The sequence below is a fragment of the Eutrema salsugineum genome, unplaced genomic scaffold (genome assembly GCF_000478725.1).
Source record: "Eutrema salsugineum unplaced genomic scaffold, Eutsalg1_0 scaffold_2, whole genome shotgun sequence".
Taxonomy (NCBI): domain Eukaryota; kingdom Viridiplantae; phylum Streptophyta; class Magnoliopsida; order Brassicales; family Brassicaceae; genus Eutrema; species Eutrema salsugineum.
In genome coordinates, this window is record NW_006256829.1 from 2749697 (window position 1) to 2768432 (window position 18736).

At 37.8% G+C, this 18736-nt stretch overlaps 4 protein-coding genes across 10 annotated transcripts; 2 read left to right on the forward strand and 2 right to left on the reverse strand.

Annotated features, from left to right (window-relative positions):
* Positions 1–690: 690 nt before the first annotated feature.
* LOC18017598 lies at positions 691–7247 on the forward strand. Of its 4 annotated transcripts, none has more exons than XM_024155868.1 (22): positions 691–1228; positions 1585–1647; positions 1788–2119; positions 2242–2341; positions 2422–2499; positions 2577–2636; positions 2750–2854; positions 3112–3222; positions 3562–3603; positions 3755–3868; positions 3947–4023; positions 4396–4442; positions 4521–4649; positions 4735–4856; positions 4953–4995; positions 5120–5211; positions 5453–5501; positions 5871–5941; positions 6078–6191; positions 6319–6419; positions 6723–6768; positions 6928–7246. In XM_024155868.1, the coding sequence occupies exons 1-22, from the start codon at positions 1085–1087 to the stop codon at positions 6976–6978; spliced, it is 2091 nt and encodes a 696-aa protein (XP_024011636.1). In that variant the 5' UTR covers positions 691–1084; the 3' UTR covers positions 6979–7246. The 4 variants fall into 4 exon arrangements, with proteins under 4 accessions (XP_024011636.1, XP_006399338.1, XP_024011635.1 ...); XM_006399275.2 differs by having other exon boundaries at positions 4399–4442; XM_024155867.1 differs by having other exon boundaries at positions 4396–4649; positions 6928–7247.
* A 122-nt stretch (positions 7248–7369) lies between these two features.
* LOC18017600 lies at positions 7370–9948 on the reverse strand. 2 transcript variants are annotated; one of them, XM_024155870.1, is made up of 5 exons: positions 9824–9948; positions 9229–9727; positions 8431–8915; positions 8102–8333; positions 7370–8016 (listed from the first exon to the last, which is right to left on the reverse strand). In XM_024155870.1, the coding sequence occupies exons 2-5, from the start codon at positions 9491–9493 to the stop codon at positions 7529–7531; spliced, it is 1470 nt and encodes a 489-aa protein (XP_024011638.1). In that variant the 5' UTR covers positions 9494–9727; positions 9824–9948; the 3' UTR covers positions 7370–7528. The 2 variants fall into 2 exon arrangements, with proteins under 2 accessions (XP_024011638.1, XP_006399340.2); XM_006399277.2 differs by having other exon boundaries at positions 9229–9494; positions 9824–9947.
* Positions 9949–10159: 211 nt separating this feature from the next.
* On the reverse strand, positions 10160–15373 carry LOC18017601 (zinc finger CCCH domain-containing protein 13). Of its 3 annotated transcripts, none has more exons than XM_024155865.1 (12): positions 15172–15373; positions 13409–15085; positions 12927–12934; positions 12303–12478; positions 12043–12103; positions 11862–11960; positions 11615–11709; positions 11368–11481; positions 11150–11217; positions 10925–11035; positions 10575–10827; positions 10160–10467 (listed from the first exon to the last, which is right to left on the reverse strand). In XM_024155865.1, the coding sequence occupies exons 2-12, from the start codon at positions 15004–15006 to the stop codon at positions 10357–10359; spliced, it is 2694 nt and encodes an 897-aa protein (XP_024011633.1). In that variant the 5' UTR covers positions 15007–15085; positions 15172–15373; the 3' UTR covers positions 10160–10356. The 3 variants fall into 3 exon arrangements, with proteins under 3 accessions (XP_024011633.1, XP_006399343.1, XP_006399342.1); XM_006399280.2 differs by having other exon boundaries at positions 12303–12484; XM_006399279.2 differs by having other exon boundaries at positions 12303–12484; positions 15206–15333.
* A 951-nt stretch (positions 15374–16324) lies between these two features.
* On the forward strand, positions 16325–18654 carry LOC18017602 (GDSL esterase/lipase At5g08460). The gene is made up of 5 exons (XM_006399281.2): positions 16325–16665; positions 17049–17176; positions 17510–17746; positions 17903–18167; positions 18293–18654. The coding sequence occupies exons 1-5, from the start codon at positions 16338–16340 to the stop codon at positions 18511–18513; spliced, it is 1179 nt and encodes a 392-aa protein (XP_006399344.2). The 5' UTR covers positions 16325–16337; the 3' UTR covers positions 18514–18654.
* Positions 18655–18736: the final 82 nt, after the last annotated feature.

An 18736-nucleotide genomic window follows, 5' to 3' on the forward strand; every position in this document is an offset into this window, starting at 1 on the left:
GTTTAGCAGTAATACGATCTTAATTAAGCTAAGACTCCTTGAGATGAACAGTTTTTATTTATTTATTTTATCACTCACTGGTCACTGCTTCTGCAGAATCTTGTGTATATATTATAATAAATCTTGTTGGCAAAATCATGGAACAGAGAAGGAGATATTGTTTATGAAATTAAACCAATGCTTGTGAGATGTGTAACATATGATTTTATTGTTTTCCTTTTTGCTTGGATTTACAGAAGTATTTGTTTTCTCTATTTTACATGTAAAATGATCGTGTTTATTTTCAAATAAAAAGCAAAATCTAATATTTATATATCTGAATTTTGCCTAATAATTAATACAGCGAAGGTACCTGGTTGTTCCCCTTTTTGTTAAAAGTTAGTTGTTTCCTTTTCAAATAAGCTTGTGTGTAATATTTGTTTTTGTAACAAAGGTACACATGTATACAAAAGAAAATTAGAAAGAGATATTATTGTATTGTACTGTATATTTTTATAATATTACGAGAGAAGAATCCGAACTGTGGTTAGTTACTGTGTGATTGCAGAAATACTAATAACAAACTAAATGGTGTAGCAATCATATTAAGTTATTTAAGACAATGAGTGCTGAATATTATATCTCTAATAAACACTGTCAAAGAGAAAAAAAAAACAACTTTAATAATTAGAATTGGAACGAACAAAAAAAAAAAAAACGAGAAACCCATTTCTGAGGTCACAACTCCAGAAGAAAAACTGAGAGAGTTTGCTCGAAGAAGAAGAAGGAAAGAGCTTCTATTATCGCTGTTTATATTTTCTCGTATGATTCGAAACTCATCCTCATCATTCGTTCCCAATCATAATATCATACCATTCTTTCTTAATCTCCAAGCTCGTTTTCAATTTCTTTTCTTTTTCGAATTTGTTTCTTCTTCTCAGTACTGTTGAAATCTCGAAGGTGTCTCTTCGGGTAATACCTAAATGGTGATTGGTTACCAGAAAACCTAGATGAGATTTTGAGAGTAGGCGGAAATTAGAGCCGTTTTCTGTTCAGTTTCTCGAGGGTTCCATTTTCGGATTTCGTGAGCTTCGGGGATTGAAAAATGGACAACGGCCATGGGGAAAGACTTGCCGAGAGGTTTTCAGGACTGGAACTGAGAGAATCCCATGAAAACGATCTTAAAAACGATAGCTTGTTTCAGGTCATTAAAGCTGTTGAAGCCGCAGAAGCCACAATCAAGCAGCAGGTCTGTCTTCATATTTAGCTTCTCCCTCTCTGTATTTCTGAAATTGTTTTGAAATGAGAGAACTTTTACTACTTTCTCAGTCACTTCATTTCATCACTTTTAGTTCTCGTCTAAGGTTTTGTGTAAGTTTAGATAAGGCTGCAAAAGATGCAGGTCGAGTTCCTCTAACCAATGCTAGGGAATGGAAATGAATATATCGGGGTTTACATTTATTGCTGCACAATGGGTGGTTTGATCTAAATCAGTTTTAATTACACTGAGGAATGATTTGGACACAGTGTGATTTGCGTCCACCAGAATGGATTTTCTTGGTCATCTTGAGCGTCTCTTATTGTTTTATATATTTCTCTGACCAGGTGGAGGAGAATAACCTCTTAAAGTCTGAACTTCAGAGAAGATATCTGGAGCTTGCCAAATATGTAAGTAGCTATTGTTTTTGCATTTTCTGGTAAAAGGATAAAAAATTCATTGCTTCTGGTCCTTAGTGATTCTCAAGGATCTTCCCTACGTAAATCTGTGGTTTACATACTAGTTTGCCTTTGTTCTCTACCTTTCTTAGAAATCAGGTGAATCCTTGCCTCAAACATCTGATCTAGGAGATCACTCGAATGCTACTACTAGCGGGTCTTCCCCGATTCACCAGTCGGCCGCTGGTGTTAGTCCAGTTGATCGGAAGAAGGGCATGATCAATGCTTCGGGTGCTGATTCATCAGGTATGCTAGTTGTTCACCAGCATAGGCATCCAAATGGAGAGGCACCTACTGTGAGTAATCGTTCTGAAGACCATTCTGATGGAATCATGACTAACGGAAATGTAAGAGGAGGTGTAGGTGGTGGGGAAGCCTCTCATGTGTCTTCTTCGCCATCTACAATATCGCTCTCTCCTATGAGGTACTTGACCTCTAACTAATACTTGCCTGTTGCTGCAGTTTTATGTTAATCTCATCGTTTAGCCATAGTTGCATCACCACAGTGTATTCTCGTCATTCATTATCTGATTTTCCTTTGTTTAGACCACTATTGGAAGGAGATCGTGACTCACAAATCAACTCGTCTACTCATGAGTTGATGCCCGTAGGTGATGTAAATAATACGGGGAATGCATGGAAGCAGGTTTCAGTCACTCTTACAAAGTCTTGTTTTCCGTCTCTAGTGAAAGTGAGAAAATGTTTCCCTGATTATGTATGTATCAGGAGCTCATTCACAAGGTCCAAGAACAGGAACAAGAGATTGTGCGGTTACGAAAATATCTTGCTGATTATTCTGTCAAGGTGAATCTCTAGCTTTTTATGTATGTTTGGTTGACTTTACACTACATTGTCTGACTAACCTTTTGACCTGTTTTTAGGAAGCCCAAATACGCAATGAAAAATATGTTTTGGAGAAGCGTATCGCGCACATGCGTTTGGTGAGCTTTTTTTTTCTATTTATTTGGACATCTGTCTACCTTTCTTGTATCAACTTTTGTTTTCTTGTTCTCGTAACCATATAGAGGCTCATTTATCCTTCTTCTTGCGACAGGCATTTGATCAACAACAGCAAGACCTTGTTGATGCTGCATCAAAGGCTCTCTCATACAGACAAGAGATCATTGAGGAAAATATACGCCTAACATATGCCTTACAGGTATTATCATCTTGTATCTTTGGATATGCGACAATAATTGTCTGTTTTTTAGCATATGTATTGTTGATCATCGTTTCTACTTTTATCTGGTTGTTATTTTTGACTCTAGAACCATGGTATTCTAATCCATTAGTTATCCTCAGTTTCCATCAGTTTTTACCAATCATTTTTATGGTTTAATTGTCAAAATCGGATGTGTCTTTGGCACCTCAGTTTTATTTATACATCTAATGAAAAAGTCCTTTTCTCTCTACCAGGCTGCAGAGCAGGAGAGATCGACATTTGTATCGTACTTGTTGCCTCTTCTATCGGAATATTCGCTGCATCCACAGCTCTCTGATTCTCAGTCTATTGTTAGCAATGTGAAGGTTAGATCCAAAATCTCAAGTTGTTATCTTTTATTAATAGTTTTGTTTGTACTTTAGATCGTCTATCTTAGAAAACTATATACTGTTAGATAGTAGTTTTGGTGGTTGCTCTTTATTTTGGCTGGAAAAGTTTCAGCTTCACCGCGCTTGAAATTCATAAAGCTAAAATATAATACTAAAAAGTGATGTAAAAAAGTCTCCGGAGTAACTATTGAGCACATTCGACAGAGAACTGAAGCCACTCCTTGGTTCCTTGTTATTGGAGTGAACTTTTTATTGTATCTATTTCCCGACAAAACTTGTGATTGATGTTTACATCTATGTTTCATTCGTATTCAGGTTTTGTTTAGGCATCTGCAGGAGAAGCTCCATCTAACTGAGGTATGATATGCGGGTATGGGGTTTGCTAGCATCAAATTTCAGCGTTTATTTAATTTATAATTACTGTTGCTCCTACTATTGATGCTGGAGATATTGCCTACTAATTTGTTATAAAGTGATTCGTTCTGATCCTTTCCTTGTCTGTTACTAGACAAAGCTAAAGGAGACAGAGTACCAATTAGCACCTTGGCAGTCAGATGTAAACCACTCAAATGCGTCGCCTCTGTCACCATATCACCCTGTTGGTGTGGGTTCGAGATACTCAGTAAGTTCATAATCCTTTGTGTAATATCAATGTGCTTAAGTGACTTGAATCCATTATTCCTTCTTTTATTTCTATTAGACAGATCCAGAACACCAACATCAAGATGGGCGTGGTGCCTCAGCTGTGAGTAATTACCATCTTGATGGTCCTGAGAGGTATTAATGCACTAACTTTACTGCTAATAATGAATGGCGAAAAGAAGGAATATATATATATATATATAAGTATAATGCAGAAAACAAAGAATAGTGTGATTTTTGGGTAATGGGCTGGCCTAAGCTGTATGCAGATACCAGGCATTTTCATATTGTTAAGCTTTCCTGTCAATTATACATTTATTGACTCATAGCTACTCTCGGACATTCCTCGTGTTACTGATCTATATGGCCATTAAATAGTTCACTTTGTAGCATAGTAATATTTTCTCAGTCCTCACCTGAGCTTTATGCAATGCAGTTAATGAAGAATGAGTGCTTTTGGTTGTAGTGTTGAAATTATTAGATGTTCAAATGTGTCTTTTGTTCCAGCAGGTCACGAGCCTTTCAGACGCCAGTGCAACCAGCTCTTAATCAAGGTGAATCTCATGGACCAAATAACCGTGTTCAGTTTCGTGAGCCTCTCAGCAATACTTTTATGGATGATGCATATGCAGAAGTACAAGCAGATACAAATAAAACGTTGGAAAATGCGAATTATGTATCTGGGTTTGATGATCCAAGCCCCTCAAATTACCCCATTTTGGCCCCAGTTCTTGAAGAACCATCTTCTTCATTTTCCGAGGGTAATGGTTTCTAATATTAGTGGCATATTTCCAATTTCATCAGTCTTTCACTTTATCTTAAAAGATTTTGAATTACTCCTTGCAGCTGCAGATGATGATCCGTTGCCAGCTATAGCAGACCTACAGATATCTGGAGAACCTTTTCCTGGACGGGAGCTTCAGGCTTCTGGTCACTCCATCAATGGAACGACAAAATGTAATTTTGAGGTGCATGCTAAATTGAAGGCTGTATTATTTACTCGGTTTATGTCATATTTCACATTTTCATGTTTGATATATATCTTCCCTTCTTGAAAATTTCAGTGGGTGCGGCATCTGGAAGACGGATCAGTGAATTACATTGAGGGTACACATTTTCCCCCTACTACCGTTTTGATTTATACTCAAAGACTATCTTTCGTTTTTTTTTTTGTCCCCTTATAATTATATATGGCGATAAGAGCTCAATTGTTGACAATATCCAAACGTAGGAGCAAAGAAGCCAAATTATCTTGTCACTGCCGATGATGTTGATTTATACCTTGCTATTGAAGTTCACCCCTTGGACGACAAGAACCGCAAGGTTTAATTTCTTAAATCTTTTCTGCTGAATGAGGATTTACTTTGAGAAGCTTTCAATTCGCTTTTCTGTGGAAAACATGGATTTGGACTCAGGTGTTTTGTAGAAGTTTGATCATCCATTAGTTTAAATATTTTTGTGAATTTTATAATTCTGCTAAATGTGAGAACCATTTGGTTACCCGACTGGTTTTCAGTTTTACATGTGATTAGTATTATTCATCTTTTTCTTTTTGTGATTCTAGGGGGAGCTTGTGAGGGTCTTTGCCAATGAGAATTGCAAGATTACTTGTCGTAAGTTTATGCTTCAACTTATAAAAGAATTGGTCGCTCGTGATCTTAACAAAACTAAATCCATTTCTTGTTCGATCCATTATCCAGAAGCACTACTGAGAGACCTGTTTTTGTTTTTAGCCGGAAGAGTTAAAGAAATCGAAATTACATAACTTGTCAGTTTATGATTCAGTATTGGTTTCTTCTGGCTGTTTTTCAGTTTGTTGGATAACTCAATCCTAGCTCCTTTTGACATAAGCTTTACTGTAAAATTATAAGACAATTTCTCGTTAATCTTACGTTGCAGTTATTGTTCTTAGATACTGTCGGGATTATTGCACCATTATTCTGGAGTTATCTGGTAATTGTATTCCTCTTTTATTTACACAGACCCAGAGATGCAGAGCCATATAGAGAAGAGCCTTTATAACAGTCATGCTTTATTCAAGGTCTCCTATTCGGTATGACAATTCTCATCGTCTACAATACTTAAATGTGCACTTCGACTTTCTTAAAATGCTCCCTCACATACCTCTACGTTCTTCTCTCACTTGGGGGTGTGATTTTTTTTACTATGTGATCTCTCTTCTAAAACAGATTGGTTATATGGATATATGGGAAGCAGCTACTTTGTCTATTAAGAAAGAAGGCTACAGCATCAAACCTAGTAATGATCCTGTAATTACAGAAAAGTTCTCCTCTTCCACCGCTGTAAGAGTCTTGCCTTATTTGTTCCTTTTTCTTATAAATTCAATGCGGGCTGCATTATATAAACATACTGAAGGTAACTAGCTTTGAAAAATGGACTAATACTATTATCTTTCTATTTTTGTTTTAGGTTATGATTCCCTTTGATCAGCCTGCGGATTTCGTGATTATTGGTCCTGATGGCGTGGAGCATCTCTTTCGGGTGGATAACGATGCACCAGATCTTAGCTGGTAAGTAGGACTTATCTTTCTTTGTATGACAGTATGATGTAGAGTAGATCAAAACTCCTACGTCGTGTGAATGCAGAAATTTGTCTATGAAAACGATGAAAATGTATGAAAGTGAATCGAGACCCTTTTTCTCTAAATTCAGTAAGAATCATCAATGAGTCTAAACTGAGTCTGAAGAAATTGCATATTTTGCTTGTGTTTACTTTCTAGATGGAGTTGTTTAATGTGTTCCAAGTCTTCATTGAAGTTTTCGTTTTCTTGTATTAAGCAGCAAATCTTCTGTTTTTGTGTTGAATTTGGCAGCTCAAGAGATACAATTGTGCTCACCCTCAGATTATTTATTAAGAAGGTAACGTTTGTGGGAGTTAAATCAGTTATCTTCTTTGATTATATATTCGCTGATTCGTTTCTTTTCTAACGAAGTATATCATTAGGGCAACTAATCATACAAAGATTAGCTTTTTGAGAAGTATTGATTGATGGATTTGTTTTGCTAATTTCGTTGCAGGCTGTGCAGAGAAAGAAGGGCAAGAAAAAAGGGTTTTTGTTTAACAAATAAGTTTTTGGTAAATAATTTTGTTGGCTCTTCTTTTTTCCCCTGGCCTTTCCAGCTCCACAATTTTAGAGATAGTCTTTGAACGATTGAGAGTTATCATGTAAGTCTGCTGTAGCTGATTAAAATATATGTATTCAATCAATTTCAGTATAGGAAAAAAAGAGCAAAAAATAATAATGGCCCTCTGTTCTTTTTTTGTTATAAAACATTGTGGAAAATCCATTCATGTAGAGAAAAACCAATCTTTTTACTTATCAAAATAAAGTCTATTGAGATCCATTTTACTCTATTGCATTATAAATGTCGTTTTAAAAACAATTACATCTTTAGTACATCGTTTAACTTTCTAGGAAAGAAGTTAAATTATTTTAAACAAAACTAAAATTTGGTTTCATTAGGGGAACATATCTTATTACATCCATAGAGAATTTATGTTCCAACTCAACTATAGCGACCACAACAAAAACTCATTAGAACATTCATGTAACTACCAAAATGCCCTCCAATAAATTGATCTAACTAAGTAACACAATGATTCCACTTAGGTAACTGATTACCATTCTTCCCACTTGTTCATGAAGTCATCCCACATACTAAATGCAATGGAGTCTCGTAGAGAATCAGCAACAAGCTCCATAGGCGTAGAATCCAAGTGCAGCAACTCTATTTCTTCATCTTCTTGTCCATGCGGTTCCTCCACTGGAGCAGCATCTTCACCATCGGCAGCAAAGAGCCAGTCATGAATCCCGTTTTCCCTTTTAATGAAGTTATGCAGAGCACAAGTCACAATCACCAGATCCCTCTGGACATGAAACGTGTAAGGAGGCGCGGATTTCAAGATAGGAAACCGAGTTTTCAGAATGCTGAATGATCTTTGGATGATGTTACTTAGACACATGTGCCGATGATTGAAAAGATCATGCGCGTTCTGTGGCATTTGGCTTGCGCCACGAAACTCGTGGAGACGGTACCTAGTTCCAGGGTACGGAGCGATGAATCCTTCTGTGTTTGTGTAGTCACTGTCGACAAGATAGTATTTTCCTGGGAAAAAGGGTATGTCATTCTACTGAAATGGAACTTGTACAAAATCTCAAGGGATATTCTGTATGTAGAAGAAAGTTAAAACCTTTGGGAGGTTGTGGGAAATTCTGGCTTGGATCATCTAGAACAGCTCTTAAGATGCGTGAATCTTCAACAGAGCCTTCCCATCCCGGGTATACAAATACAAACTGCAAATCAAAAGTGCAAGCTGCAAGCACATTCTGAGTAAGTATGCCTTTCTTGTTCTGAAACCGTGACTGGTCTTTTACAGGAAGGTTAGCAAGAATTTGCAAGCCATCTATAACTCCGATACAATCCTGAGGGAGAGGGTATATAAACAAAGCAAGATGAAGAACATTATTGCATCACATACTTAAACCTAGAGTTTTTGATGATGATATATTCTTTCATTACCTTGAAATATGGATAAAGCCTTTTGCTCTTGACTATCTCTATAGGCGTTTCCACAGGTGGTGGCTCGAAAAACCCGCGTGACAACGACTTAATTGCCTTTAGCACATTGTTAAAATGGCGGCTAATGGTTTCACAAGAAAGCTGAAACCTCTCTTGTATTACTCTGATTCGCTGATTATGACCAATGATGCTTAAGAATATAGCAACCTGGTCTTCTATCAAAACAGTGGGAGTATCTCGCAGCAGGCCTTTCGACCGAAGAGTTTCAGATAGTTTATGAAACAGATGTTTATCCATCCGAAGCACTTCCCTGCAATTCTCAGCGGTTCCTTCTAGCAAGTCTTTCAAGTATGTACAGATTGTAGGAGACGAATTACTCTGAGGTTGATTTACTCGACTGTGGTAGTACAAGTAACCAGCAGCTGCAGCAACTAATTCCATCTCATCCAATTCTATGTCAAAATCGATGCTACTAGTGGACGAATCTGAAAGTATAGCCAAAGATGACAAAGTAATTCCACAATGTCACTATGATCAAAGTTTCTAACAGTGATCATACATGAGTAACTGACGCATCTCGCTAAATCAACGATACCATTTCAAAAAGATCAAATTTTTATGAACTATATAACATACAGAAGAGAAACAGAAACAGAAAAAAAACTAGCTATTCTTTAGCTCTACATTTTCCCTGTAGCCACTTCAATCGTTTCTCATATTTCAAAGAGATGAAAATTTCCCGGGAACTCGGGTTCTCAAACAAATCCAGCGCAAGAAAATAGGTAGGTTGATCAACACCTTGTAAGTCGTCCAGAGCTTTGATGCATTTGCTGATAGAGAATCTGTCACCGTTCTTAGTCAAAGCTGCTGCTCTCATTTTGGAAGCTGCTGCGATTTCTAGCATGGCTTCAACTATGGCATCACCACAAGCCTTGCGACCTCTCTTGCGGGCTGGTCCAGAAGCAGAAGGTGTTGGAGGCATGCGCTTGTTGTGTCCATCAATGACGTTTACTTCATCTCCAGAAGCAGAGGAAGGTTCATCATCACCAAGATCAGCAGACATTCTTCAATAGGAAAACACATACACACACCACACAAAAAAAACAGCTTGTTCAACCCAAACGCAACGCAAGAGAATCAGAGAATGAGCGAACCTCTAAGCTCAGTACAAGACCTAGCTCAGAATCTAATTTTGAACAAGAAAGTCTCCGTTCTGAGAAAACTGAGCGATTATTGCTCATGAGTCATGGCCTTGAAATTAGGGCTCCTACCCAAATGCAACGATTCGATTCCTAATCTAAAAAAAAGATGGGAGCAACAAGTGTTTAACTTGATTCCGATCAATTTTGTGAAAAAACACAAACTTTCGAAAAAAAATAAGAGAAAAACTTACATTCAGAAACGAAAACAAGACGAGGAAGATCGAAGAAGCTAACTTGCTTGCTTAGAAGAATTTGTGAGAGAGAGAAGAATTTAATCGTCACTCAGTCTTTCAGCATTTTTTTTTTTGTTTGCGTCAATTTAATCAGGAGTCAGAATCATACTTTTATCAGAAATTTTCTGACTCCAAATTTTTTACCTTTAATTGTTTTTTTTATGAAGACCGTAATTAAAAAGAACAATTAATTAGATAAAATGGAAACCAAGAAGAAGAAAAAGAACAAGGGGGATTATCTATATTGCTCTTATCATACTTTTTTTTTGAACGACTATATTGCTCTTATCATACTAAATCAACAATCAAACCATTTAACTTGAATACATTAAATATATTTTACAGAAGAAAAACAAGAAAAAGAAGAACACAAGACAAGACAAGCCAAAGAAACTGTATCTCTTTAGTAATAAATAAAAATAAAATAAAGAGAGACAAATTAACGTTTTCATAAGTAAGAGGGGAAAAAAAGAGTAAACGATGAATTGTTTCTAGTTGGGAGACAAGAAATGGACACGAGCAAGTGTGTACTCTTTTCCAGCAATCCAAACACCAGTCTGAGACCACTGTACATCTTCCCAATCAAGATTCTCCGCCAACACCTGTTCTCAATTCCAAAAAACCCATAAACATTCATCAATTGTTTACTAATCAAAATCCAATAGATTTTAGGTCCAAACAAGAGTAGAATCGGAAAAAAAATGGTAACCTCGATATGATCTGGTGGGAGTGGAAACCCGATAGACCGCATAAGCTTCTGCGGGAGAGGTTTCTTACAGCGCGACCAACGGAATACATCGATTAAACTGTTGTCTGAATCTGTTTTGTCACCGTTTGTTAGATGAGGAAGATGGTTCTGTGACTTGTTATTGTTGTCGATCTCCATAGCTTCTTGGGATGAGTGTTGTTGTGAGGCTTGGATTGCTTTGATAGTCTTCTCACCCGCAAAACAGAGCTCATACCTATTTGCATACAAAGATTAGACTCAGCTTCTACGATCTCGCTAATCTCGGTTAAAAAAAAAAAAGAACAGGTGTTTTTTATATGATTTTCGAATACCTGCACGAATGTGTTTCTAGGTACAAAACTTCTCCTTTCTTCAAGCGTGCAGAGGTGAAAAGAGGCTTCTTGAGACCCTTATCTGCGACAATGCTTATGCTATATTTGATCCTGCAAAAGAGTAAATCGTTGCGTGAGTAAAACCTGATTCCTTCTGGATGATAAAGATTAGGAAACTCAGTGAACATTTCTTTAAACATTTGGCGAAAATCTCCAGAGAGTTACCAAGGTTCATTGCAGAGGTTGTATTGTATTGTTACTTCTCGAACAAACCTTTGTTGCCGCAGAGCATTCTACAAAACGATAAACAAGTCATCAGTGCTTGAAAGTCAAATATGGCCACACTATGTGAGCCAATATGCCATCTGTTAATATTACTCTGATCAAATTCTAAAATCCAAGTGACATGAGATTCAGAAATTTCGAAACTGGAAGTCAAGTACCGAAGCTGCAGCTCTGGTGGTCATAGATCTCTCAACCGCCATTGGTGCAAGTGTTGGCTCAACAGTTGAGGAATGTGTAAGAGAGGGTTCGAGTTCAATAGTACCACCTCCTTTCTGGAATCATAACATCAGAAATTTCATAAGTAATTGAACACTAATTTACTTTCTAAACTGGATATTAGGCACATACTGAGCAAAGATTGTCAAGAAAACAAAATGGTCAATTAACGAACAGATGTCAAATTACCTTGAGTATATAGCACCGCTCAACTCTGTAACTGCATCCGATTCCAGCTCCCCATGCTCGAGAGCGGACATTGTTCCTCAGCTTGGAGGTATAGTCTGACAAATATATCGATTAAATAAGTTTGGATAAAAGTTCTCTCTTAATATAACACAGAGAGGAGCTCAATATAGTATGAAGTTTTGCACATAAATATGGAAAACTAAATTATAAAAGGGGAATAAAAGCAGATAGAGAAAAGCTAACTTACAATCTTGTGACGGTAAGACTCTGATGGTTGTGCGCAACTCTTGCATAGTCGGTGGAGGAGGTGAAGCTGTGGGACGACAGTAACCTGTATGCATGAGAACTAGAAGACAAATAGACGAGAATCAGTGTGATGTTAGGACCGAACCAAGGCATCAATTGCAAAGAATCTTTACGATACGTACCAGCAACAAGATCGGAATCATCTGTGTATATATCTGTTCCCCATAGCTGGCCACCTCTTACCTGCATAAACAGAAGCCAAATGTCTCAGGAGCCAACAGATAAGGGATGCTCTAAAGAGCTGCGTTACCCGAGGCATTGTATATCAATTGAGCTTAAACAGAGATACAGATTGGAACCATAGCTATATCAGAAACCACACCACACAAGGAAAAACAATAATAGAGATTATGAAAAAGCTTTTGATGTATCTTCGTCTTACTTGGCGATTAGTAGCAGTTACATGCTCAGCTGGAATCCGAACTTCAAGAGTGGGGCCATTACTTGCAAAATCGCCACTTTTGTCAGGCTGAGAAGCTTCATATTCCTTCCACAACTTTATCAGTTCTTGCATACATTCCCCAACTTTGTAAACAACAATCGACACCTCTGACTTGCCTGAATCTTCAGTAGAATAAATTCAACAGGCTGTTAACTAAATTATAAACTGCAAATTTCTTTCGCATAACAGCAGAAGTATAAAATTGTAGAAGATTAAAAGTAGCAAACACTTGATAATGTTTAGTTGACCTAAACCTTAGACCAATCCTGAAAAACACGGAGATATAAGCAATAAGCAGCCCAAATCTGATGTAGCATTGAGGATGAAACCGACTTTTTGGTCCAATCTTTTTGTATTTGACATTCTACTGTGAGAGTAACGAACTACGACCTAAAGTCAAATCTACGAAGGGTGATATAAATTGGTTATCAAGTAGATGTGTTTCGTAGATAACCATTATCAATGCACATGTAAAAACGAATGCAATTTAACCGATTTTTTTACTATTGTTTTCCAAGCAGTGCAACTCTATCCTTTCTCGAGGATATCGAAACGAGTGATTACCTTGTACCCTGCAAAATAAACACAATCAAACATGGATGATATGTTAAAAGGCAAGCAGTGATTGAATAAAGTTAAGGACTTGGCCAATAACTAACTTACATGATAAAAAGAAATACAGGAGAAGATAATCTTAATACAGAGAGAAAAGGAGGCGGTAGGGAAGAATATCCAGAGGAACTACAAATTTGGGTCTAAAGAGATAAAGTGACACTACAAAATACAATTATGGGTGCATAATTTCCTAAAAGGCTTTTTTATCTCTTGCGTGAAAAAAACAATAATGGTACTGTAATAAGATATTTCAACAATTATCGCCCGTAAAATGTCTTATCACCCGCAGATTATACTAAATGTAGGTTCAAATTTTAACCAATCCTGGCATGTCTTTCTAAATGGTAAAAAATATTAATGATTTTGCTAAGATATGAGAGGCTAATACTTAGACGGAGTCTAAGATTAATGTGTAAGACAGAGAGACTCACCCTTCGTTCTCCTGACTCCGTGAACGGACACGGTCGCGGTTTGTGGTTTGTGGACTGCCTCTAGGTCTCAGCATCCTCTTCCGTTGCTGAACTCCATAATTAAAGGCGTCTTTTTCCCTCTCCGCAGCTCCTTCACCCTCCAAACACCCATCTTCAGATTCTTTTTCACTGATTCTGCTGCGCTTTTCAGCTCTTTCTGTTTCGGAATCACCATCCCTCTCTCTCCTTTTATCCTTTGATTCTCTTTCATCTTTTTCCCAACCCTCCGGTTCATTCAGCTTCTTCTGCTCTGGTGCCACATATTCCTGTTCTGCAGGTTTGGTAGGTCCTTCTCCCAACTCTTTCTCGTTCTGCAATACCTCTTTCTCAGTACGTGGCTCTCTCTTTACATGATCTTTCTCTTTCTCCTTATTCCTCTCTCGATCTTTCTGCTCCATCCTCTCTCGTTCCCACCTATCGGTTTCTCTTTCTTCTCTTCCAATCTCTTTGGGTTCGCTCACGACACTGCCAACAAGCAGGGATCCTCTGCGGTCATTCCTATCCTTGTCTCGGTCTCCCCATTCTCGATGCTTCAAGTCTTTTCTTTTCTTGTCTTTGTCCTTAAATCTATCTTCGCTTTTCGGATCAACCTTGTTTTCTCCAACGGTCTCACGCCCATCTAAATGTGCTCCCTCCACAGGCGTCGAGAAATCTTTTACTCCGGCCTCAGTTGAGCCTTGAGAATTACCACGGGATGCAACCCACGGATCCACATTTGCGCTCGAACCTTCAGCTCTCTTCCCTCTATGGTAATCCTTCTGGTCTTTCCAAGCCGAGTGAGCATGCCCGTCCTTTTCCATCTTAATCTCAGCATTTTTTTCATTGTAAATCTGACTCTCCCTATCAAACTTTGTATCCCTAGTATAGCTTCCAGTACTACTCTTTCCACTAAAATCATCGCCTAGACGCTCAGGCTTAGCGTCCCTATCACTCTTAGGAACTTGAATCTCCCTTTTCCCCTCACCATATGTCTCTCTCCCATCATTCCTAGCATAGCTTCCGGTATTACCTTTTCCACTAAAATCATCGCCTAGTCTCTCAAACTTGGCATCCCTATCACTCTTAGGACCCTGAATCTCTCTCCCATCACTCCTGTTTTCTCTATTCTCAACCCTAGTTTCCCTGACATCCTTAGTACCATCTCTCTGGTCCAAGAGCACAGGAGTGTGTGCCAAATGGGGATCACTAGAAGAAACCGTCGCTGGCAGCGATGGAGACCGATACACGAGTTGCAGCGGAGAGCGTCTCTCTCCATCTCTAGGCTCACTTCTCGGACCCTTAACCGATCCGACCTCATACGCAGAAGCAGAAGCAGCAGCAAGTGGTGGATGAGAATGGGAATGAGGAAGCGTGAGAAGGTGAGATTGAGATTGAGACTGGAGATGCTGATGAGGTTGTTGATGGTGGTGGTGTTGCTGATGAATCTGAGCCGGTGGTGGAGTTACAGGCGCATGCGTGGATTTAGGGTAAGATCCTGAATCCTCGTGAGGGTATTTTGCTGATGAAGATGATGGATGAGTAACACCCTCTTCGTGAGATCTCTTCGGAACACCACTCATCACTCCAAAATTCACTAACCTCCTCAAAATTCACTTGCTCCGGATTGCACCTGATACTTGGGAATCTTACACAATGAACCTATAGAGAAAACCGAGAATTTGTATCACCAGAACTACAATGGAGCCCTAAAATGAACACGCAAATGGAAAGGACAGATTTTTTACCAATTGAAGCTGATTCAGAGCAAAGATTTTTTACCAATTGAAGCTGATTCAGAGCAAACCCTTGATGGAAATTTATCTGCCGGAAAGTAAATATGGCAGACTGGTCTTAGACTTTTGCACCGTTTATCTTGCGCCTCTTTGAGTAACTTTTTTATTTTTTTCCTTTCTCATTCGTTGCTTGCTTGCTGGTTTGATTTGGGACAAATGTTCAAATCTCGTTCTCCTCACAGGCCGTGCACTTACACTGCAATTTTTAGGTTTTGTGTATTGTGATTTTTACCCTCATATTAATTGAATCTCTCGTGTCGTTCACTATCTTTAAATTTCATTATTTAAGGCCATTTTCTCTAAAGCAAATAAGTAAAATTAGAACAAGCTCATATGGGCCTAACCCGCCAAACCATGCCGACTCGGTCGGTCCAGTAAGTGATAAATTAAATAATAACACGATTAACAAAAAGATTGAGGCATATGACCACAGAACCTAAAATCGGAAGAATGAAGACAATAAATTCAGATCAGATCAGCCAATCGCATGTCCGTGTCAATTTTACGTTTCCGTGTGTAAAATTATTTTTTTCTCGTGCTGAATATTTTCTACATTGACTCATGTTTCTTATCTATTACTCTAGCCTCTAGGTTGTACTATACTTTCCGGATTTCTATCAATTTTAGAAAATAAATACCTAGAATTATAAACAATTTGAAATATATGTTAGATAATAGATCTTCTGGTACGTTGTTGATCTTCAAAGAGGGAAACCCCATAAATTTGCGAATTGGTTTGGAGAAGGTATTTCTGCTTCGATCGAGAGAAGCATATCTAGAATATTTCAGTTTAATTAACCATAACCAAAGAGAATGTTATTAAGACTTAAACACTATAAATTAATGAGAAAATAAAAGCAATATAGTTTCTAGGGCGTCTCCAGGTTGAGATATGAGAGAAAGCCAATAAGGTTTTCATTATGTGACTGACGTCGAGCTCAACGTGTCGACTATATACTGCTTGTCTTGGCTGCCTTTTCTTTTTATTGTAATAAAGTCAACAGACAACAGTGCTCATTAAATTCACTGATACCACCAAATTCATTATCATATTATATATATATATATATGTATATATATATATATATATATCAAGCGAGCATGCATGCACTAGTCTCATGAGAGTGTTACATTTCCTTGAACACAAAAATTTTAGATTTGAAAAAGACTTGATGATGTCTTTCACAATACAATCATTAATACCTGTTCCATGGTTCGTTGTAGTAGTGGTACTCGCCGTCGTAGTGATAGCATCCGGAGATGATTCGCCGGAGCCGGCAATGTTTCCGGCTATGTTTGTGTTCGGAGACTCATTGGTGGACAATGGAAACAATAACCGCTTGAATTCGCTAGCTAGGTCCAACTATCTCCCTTATGGCATCGATTTTGACGGTGGTCAACCCACCGGTCGCTTCTCTAACGGCAAAACCATCGTCGATTTCATTGGTACATTCGTCTTATACATATACATATATGTATATATCTATAGATATATCTGCGTGCCTATATATATACTATTGTTATTAAGATTTGCTTGAATATAATGAAGCAGATCGATAGTTGTGTACCTTACTACCTTTAACCATTCTAGTAAAATTAATTAAGGTGATATTTTCATAAATACTAGTATAAACAAAAATACTAATGCATATGTGGTTTCTCTCTACATGCATGTGGATATTGGGAGTCAATCAATGATGTAAAATTTTAAGAAACAATAATTACCCTTTTTGTGTTAAAATGAACAATTTGGAATACCTAATCAATCATTCTTTTATATAAAATGAGAAAATATTAAATAACTAATGGGGGTGGATGAGTGCATGCAGGAGAGTTGATAGGGCTGCCGGATATACCGGCGTATATTGAAACAGTAGACGGAGGAGTTGACATTCTCCGGGGAGTGAACTATGCCTCCGCTGCCGGAGGAATCTTAGAAGAAACCGGTCGCCATCTTGTACGCACTTTTCTTATCTTCATCATATCTCAAAAAAAAAACAAATAATTTTCGTCTGATTTTTTTTTTGTTTGGTGTGTGTATTTGACGTATATTTTTATTAAATTTTATGACTAAACCCTAAACGGAAACAGTCCTCACTCAACCAATAGAATCGAATCACGAAATGTATTTAATATCGAATGACTTTGATTGGGTGCATGAAGATTAGAAATCAGTTCTCACTAATGCGACATTTGCTTGTGAGACATGCACATGAGTATTTTATATTTAATAGCCTCCGTAAAAAAAAACATTAATAAATTAAATGGAGGGTTGACTGCATGCATGAAGGGAGAGAGATTCAGCATGAGAAGACAAGTGGAGAACTTCGAGAAGACATTAATGGAGATAAGTAGAGGGATAGAGTCAGTAAAAGAGTACATGGCAAAGTCATTGGTGGTGGTTTCATTGGGGAACAATGACTACATTAACAATTACTTGAAACCTTCGCTTTTCCTCACCAGCTCCATTTACGACCCTCCTTCTTTCGCCGACCTCCTTCTCTCCAATTTCACCTCTCATCTCCTTGTAAGTTCATTAATTATTACTCAACCCTTAAATTACGTACGTGTGTTTTTTAAAACGTAAATATATATATACATATGTGTTTATATTCAATGTGGCAGAGATTATTATTACAAGAACACTGATCATGCTATAACTTCGAGTTATATGTTGGTGTAGGAATTGTATGGAAAGGGTTTTAGGAAATTCGTGTTAGCTGGAGTGGGTCCACTGGGATGCATACCGGACCAACTAGCAGCTAGGGCGGTTCCGCCGGGTGAATGTGTAGAGGAGGTTAATGAGATGGCTCAGCTTTTCAACGACCGCCTCAAGTCTCTCGTGGATCGTCTCAATTCCGACAACATAACCGCCCGCGACGCCGTCTTTGTCTATGGCAATACCTATGGTGCCGCCGTTGATATCCTCACCAACCCCTTTGCTTACGGTTAACTATCTTACTCTTCATTTAAATAACGTTTTTATGAATTGTTGTTTGGCTTTTTGCTTTGTTTTTTCATGTATATATATAAACTGTCTTTGGAATTAATGATTTAATTTGATGTTTTGTAGGATTCGAAGTGACGGATAGAGGATGTTGTGGAGTAGGGAGGAACAGGGGAGAAATTACGTGTTTGCCACTAGCGGTACCATGTGCTTTCAGAGATCGACACGTGTTCTGGGATGCTTTTCATCCAACACAAGCTTTTAATCTCATTATTGCTCTTAGAGCCTTTAATGGCTCCAAATCCGATTGTTACCCCATTAATCTTTCTCAATTGTCTCGTCTCTAAAATTCTACTCAACAAGTCTTTCGTTTTGTTATTTACTTTGGTTTGTATCTTTTAGATGTCTCATTTTTGTTTTCTTCTGATTATCTTTTTGGTGATACATTTCTCTATCCGTATGGACTTAATTTATGGTTCTAATTTATAGTTGGATTCTCTAAATGATGGATAGTGAAAATTAAAAAATTTTCATTTTGTGGATTGATTTATAGCTGGTTGTTGTTTAGTG

Coding starts and splice junctions, on each gene's coding strand:
- LOC18017601 (XM_006399280.2), bottom strand. CDS start 15,006: ATGAGTGGTGTTCCGAAGAGATCTCACGAAGAGGGTGTTACTCATCCA. Junction 12,104..12,302: donor TAACTGCTACTAATCGCCAA/GTAAGACGAAGA, acceptor CTGTTTATGCAG/GTAAGAGGTGGCCAGCTATG. Junction 10,828..10,924: donor CTAGAAACACATTCGTGCAG/GTATTCGAAAAT, acceptor GTATGCAAATAG/GTATGAGCTCTGTTTTGCGG.
- LOC18017602 (XM_006399281.2), top strand. CDS start 16,338: ATGAGAGTGTTACATTTCCTTGAACACAAAAATTTTAGATTTGAAAAA. Junction 16,666..17,048: donor AACCATCGTCGATTTCATTG/GTACATTCGTCT, acceptor GAGTGCATGCAG/GAGAGTTGATAGGGCTGCCG. Junction 17,747..17,902: donor ATTTCACCTCTCATCTCCTT/GTAAGTTCATTA, acceptor ATGTTGGTGTAG/GAATTGTATGGAAAGGGTTT.
- LOC18017598 (XM_024155867.1), top strand. CDS start 1,085: ATGGACAACGGCCATGGGGAAAGACTTGCCGAGAGGTTTTCAGGACTG. Junction 2,120..2,241: donor ATATCGCTCTCTCCTATGAG/GTACTTGACCTC, acceptor TCCTTTGTTTAG/ACCACTATTGGAAGGAGATC. Junction 2,500..2,576: donor TTGCTGATTATTCTGTCAAG/GTGAATCTCTAG, acceptor ACCTGTTTTTAG/GAAGCCCAAATACGCAATGA.
- LOC18017600 (XM_024155870.1), bottom strand. CDS start 9,493: ATGTCTGCTGATCTTGGTGATGATGAACCTTCCTCTGCTTCTGGAGAT. Junction 8,334..8,430: donor GGCTTTATCCATATTTCAAG/GTAATGAAAGAA, acceptor CCTCTCCCTCAG/GATTGTATCGGAGTTATAGA. Junction 8,017..8,101: donor TTTCCCACAACCTCCCAAAG/GTTTTAACTTTC, acceptor CCTTTTTCCCAG/GAAAATACTATCTTGTCGAC.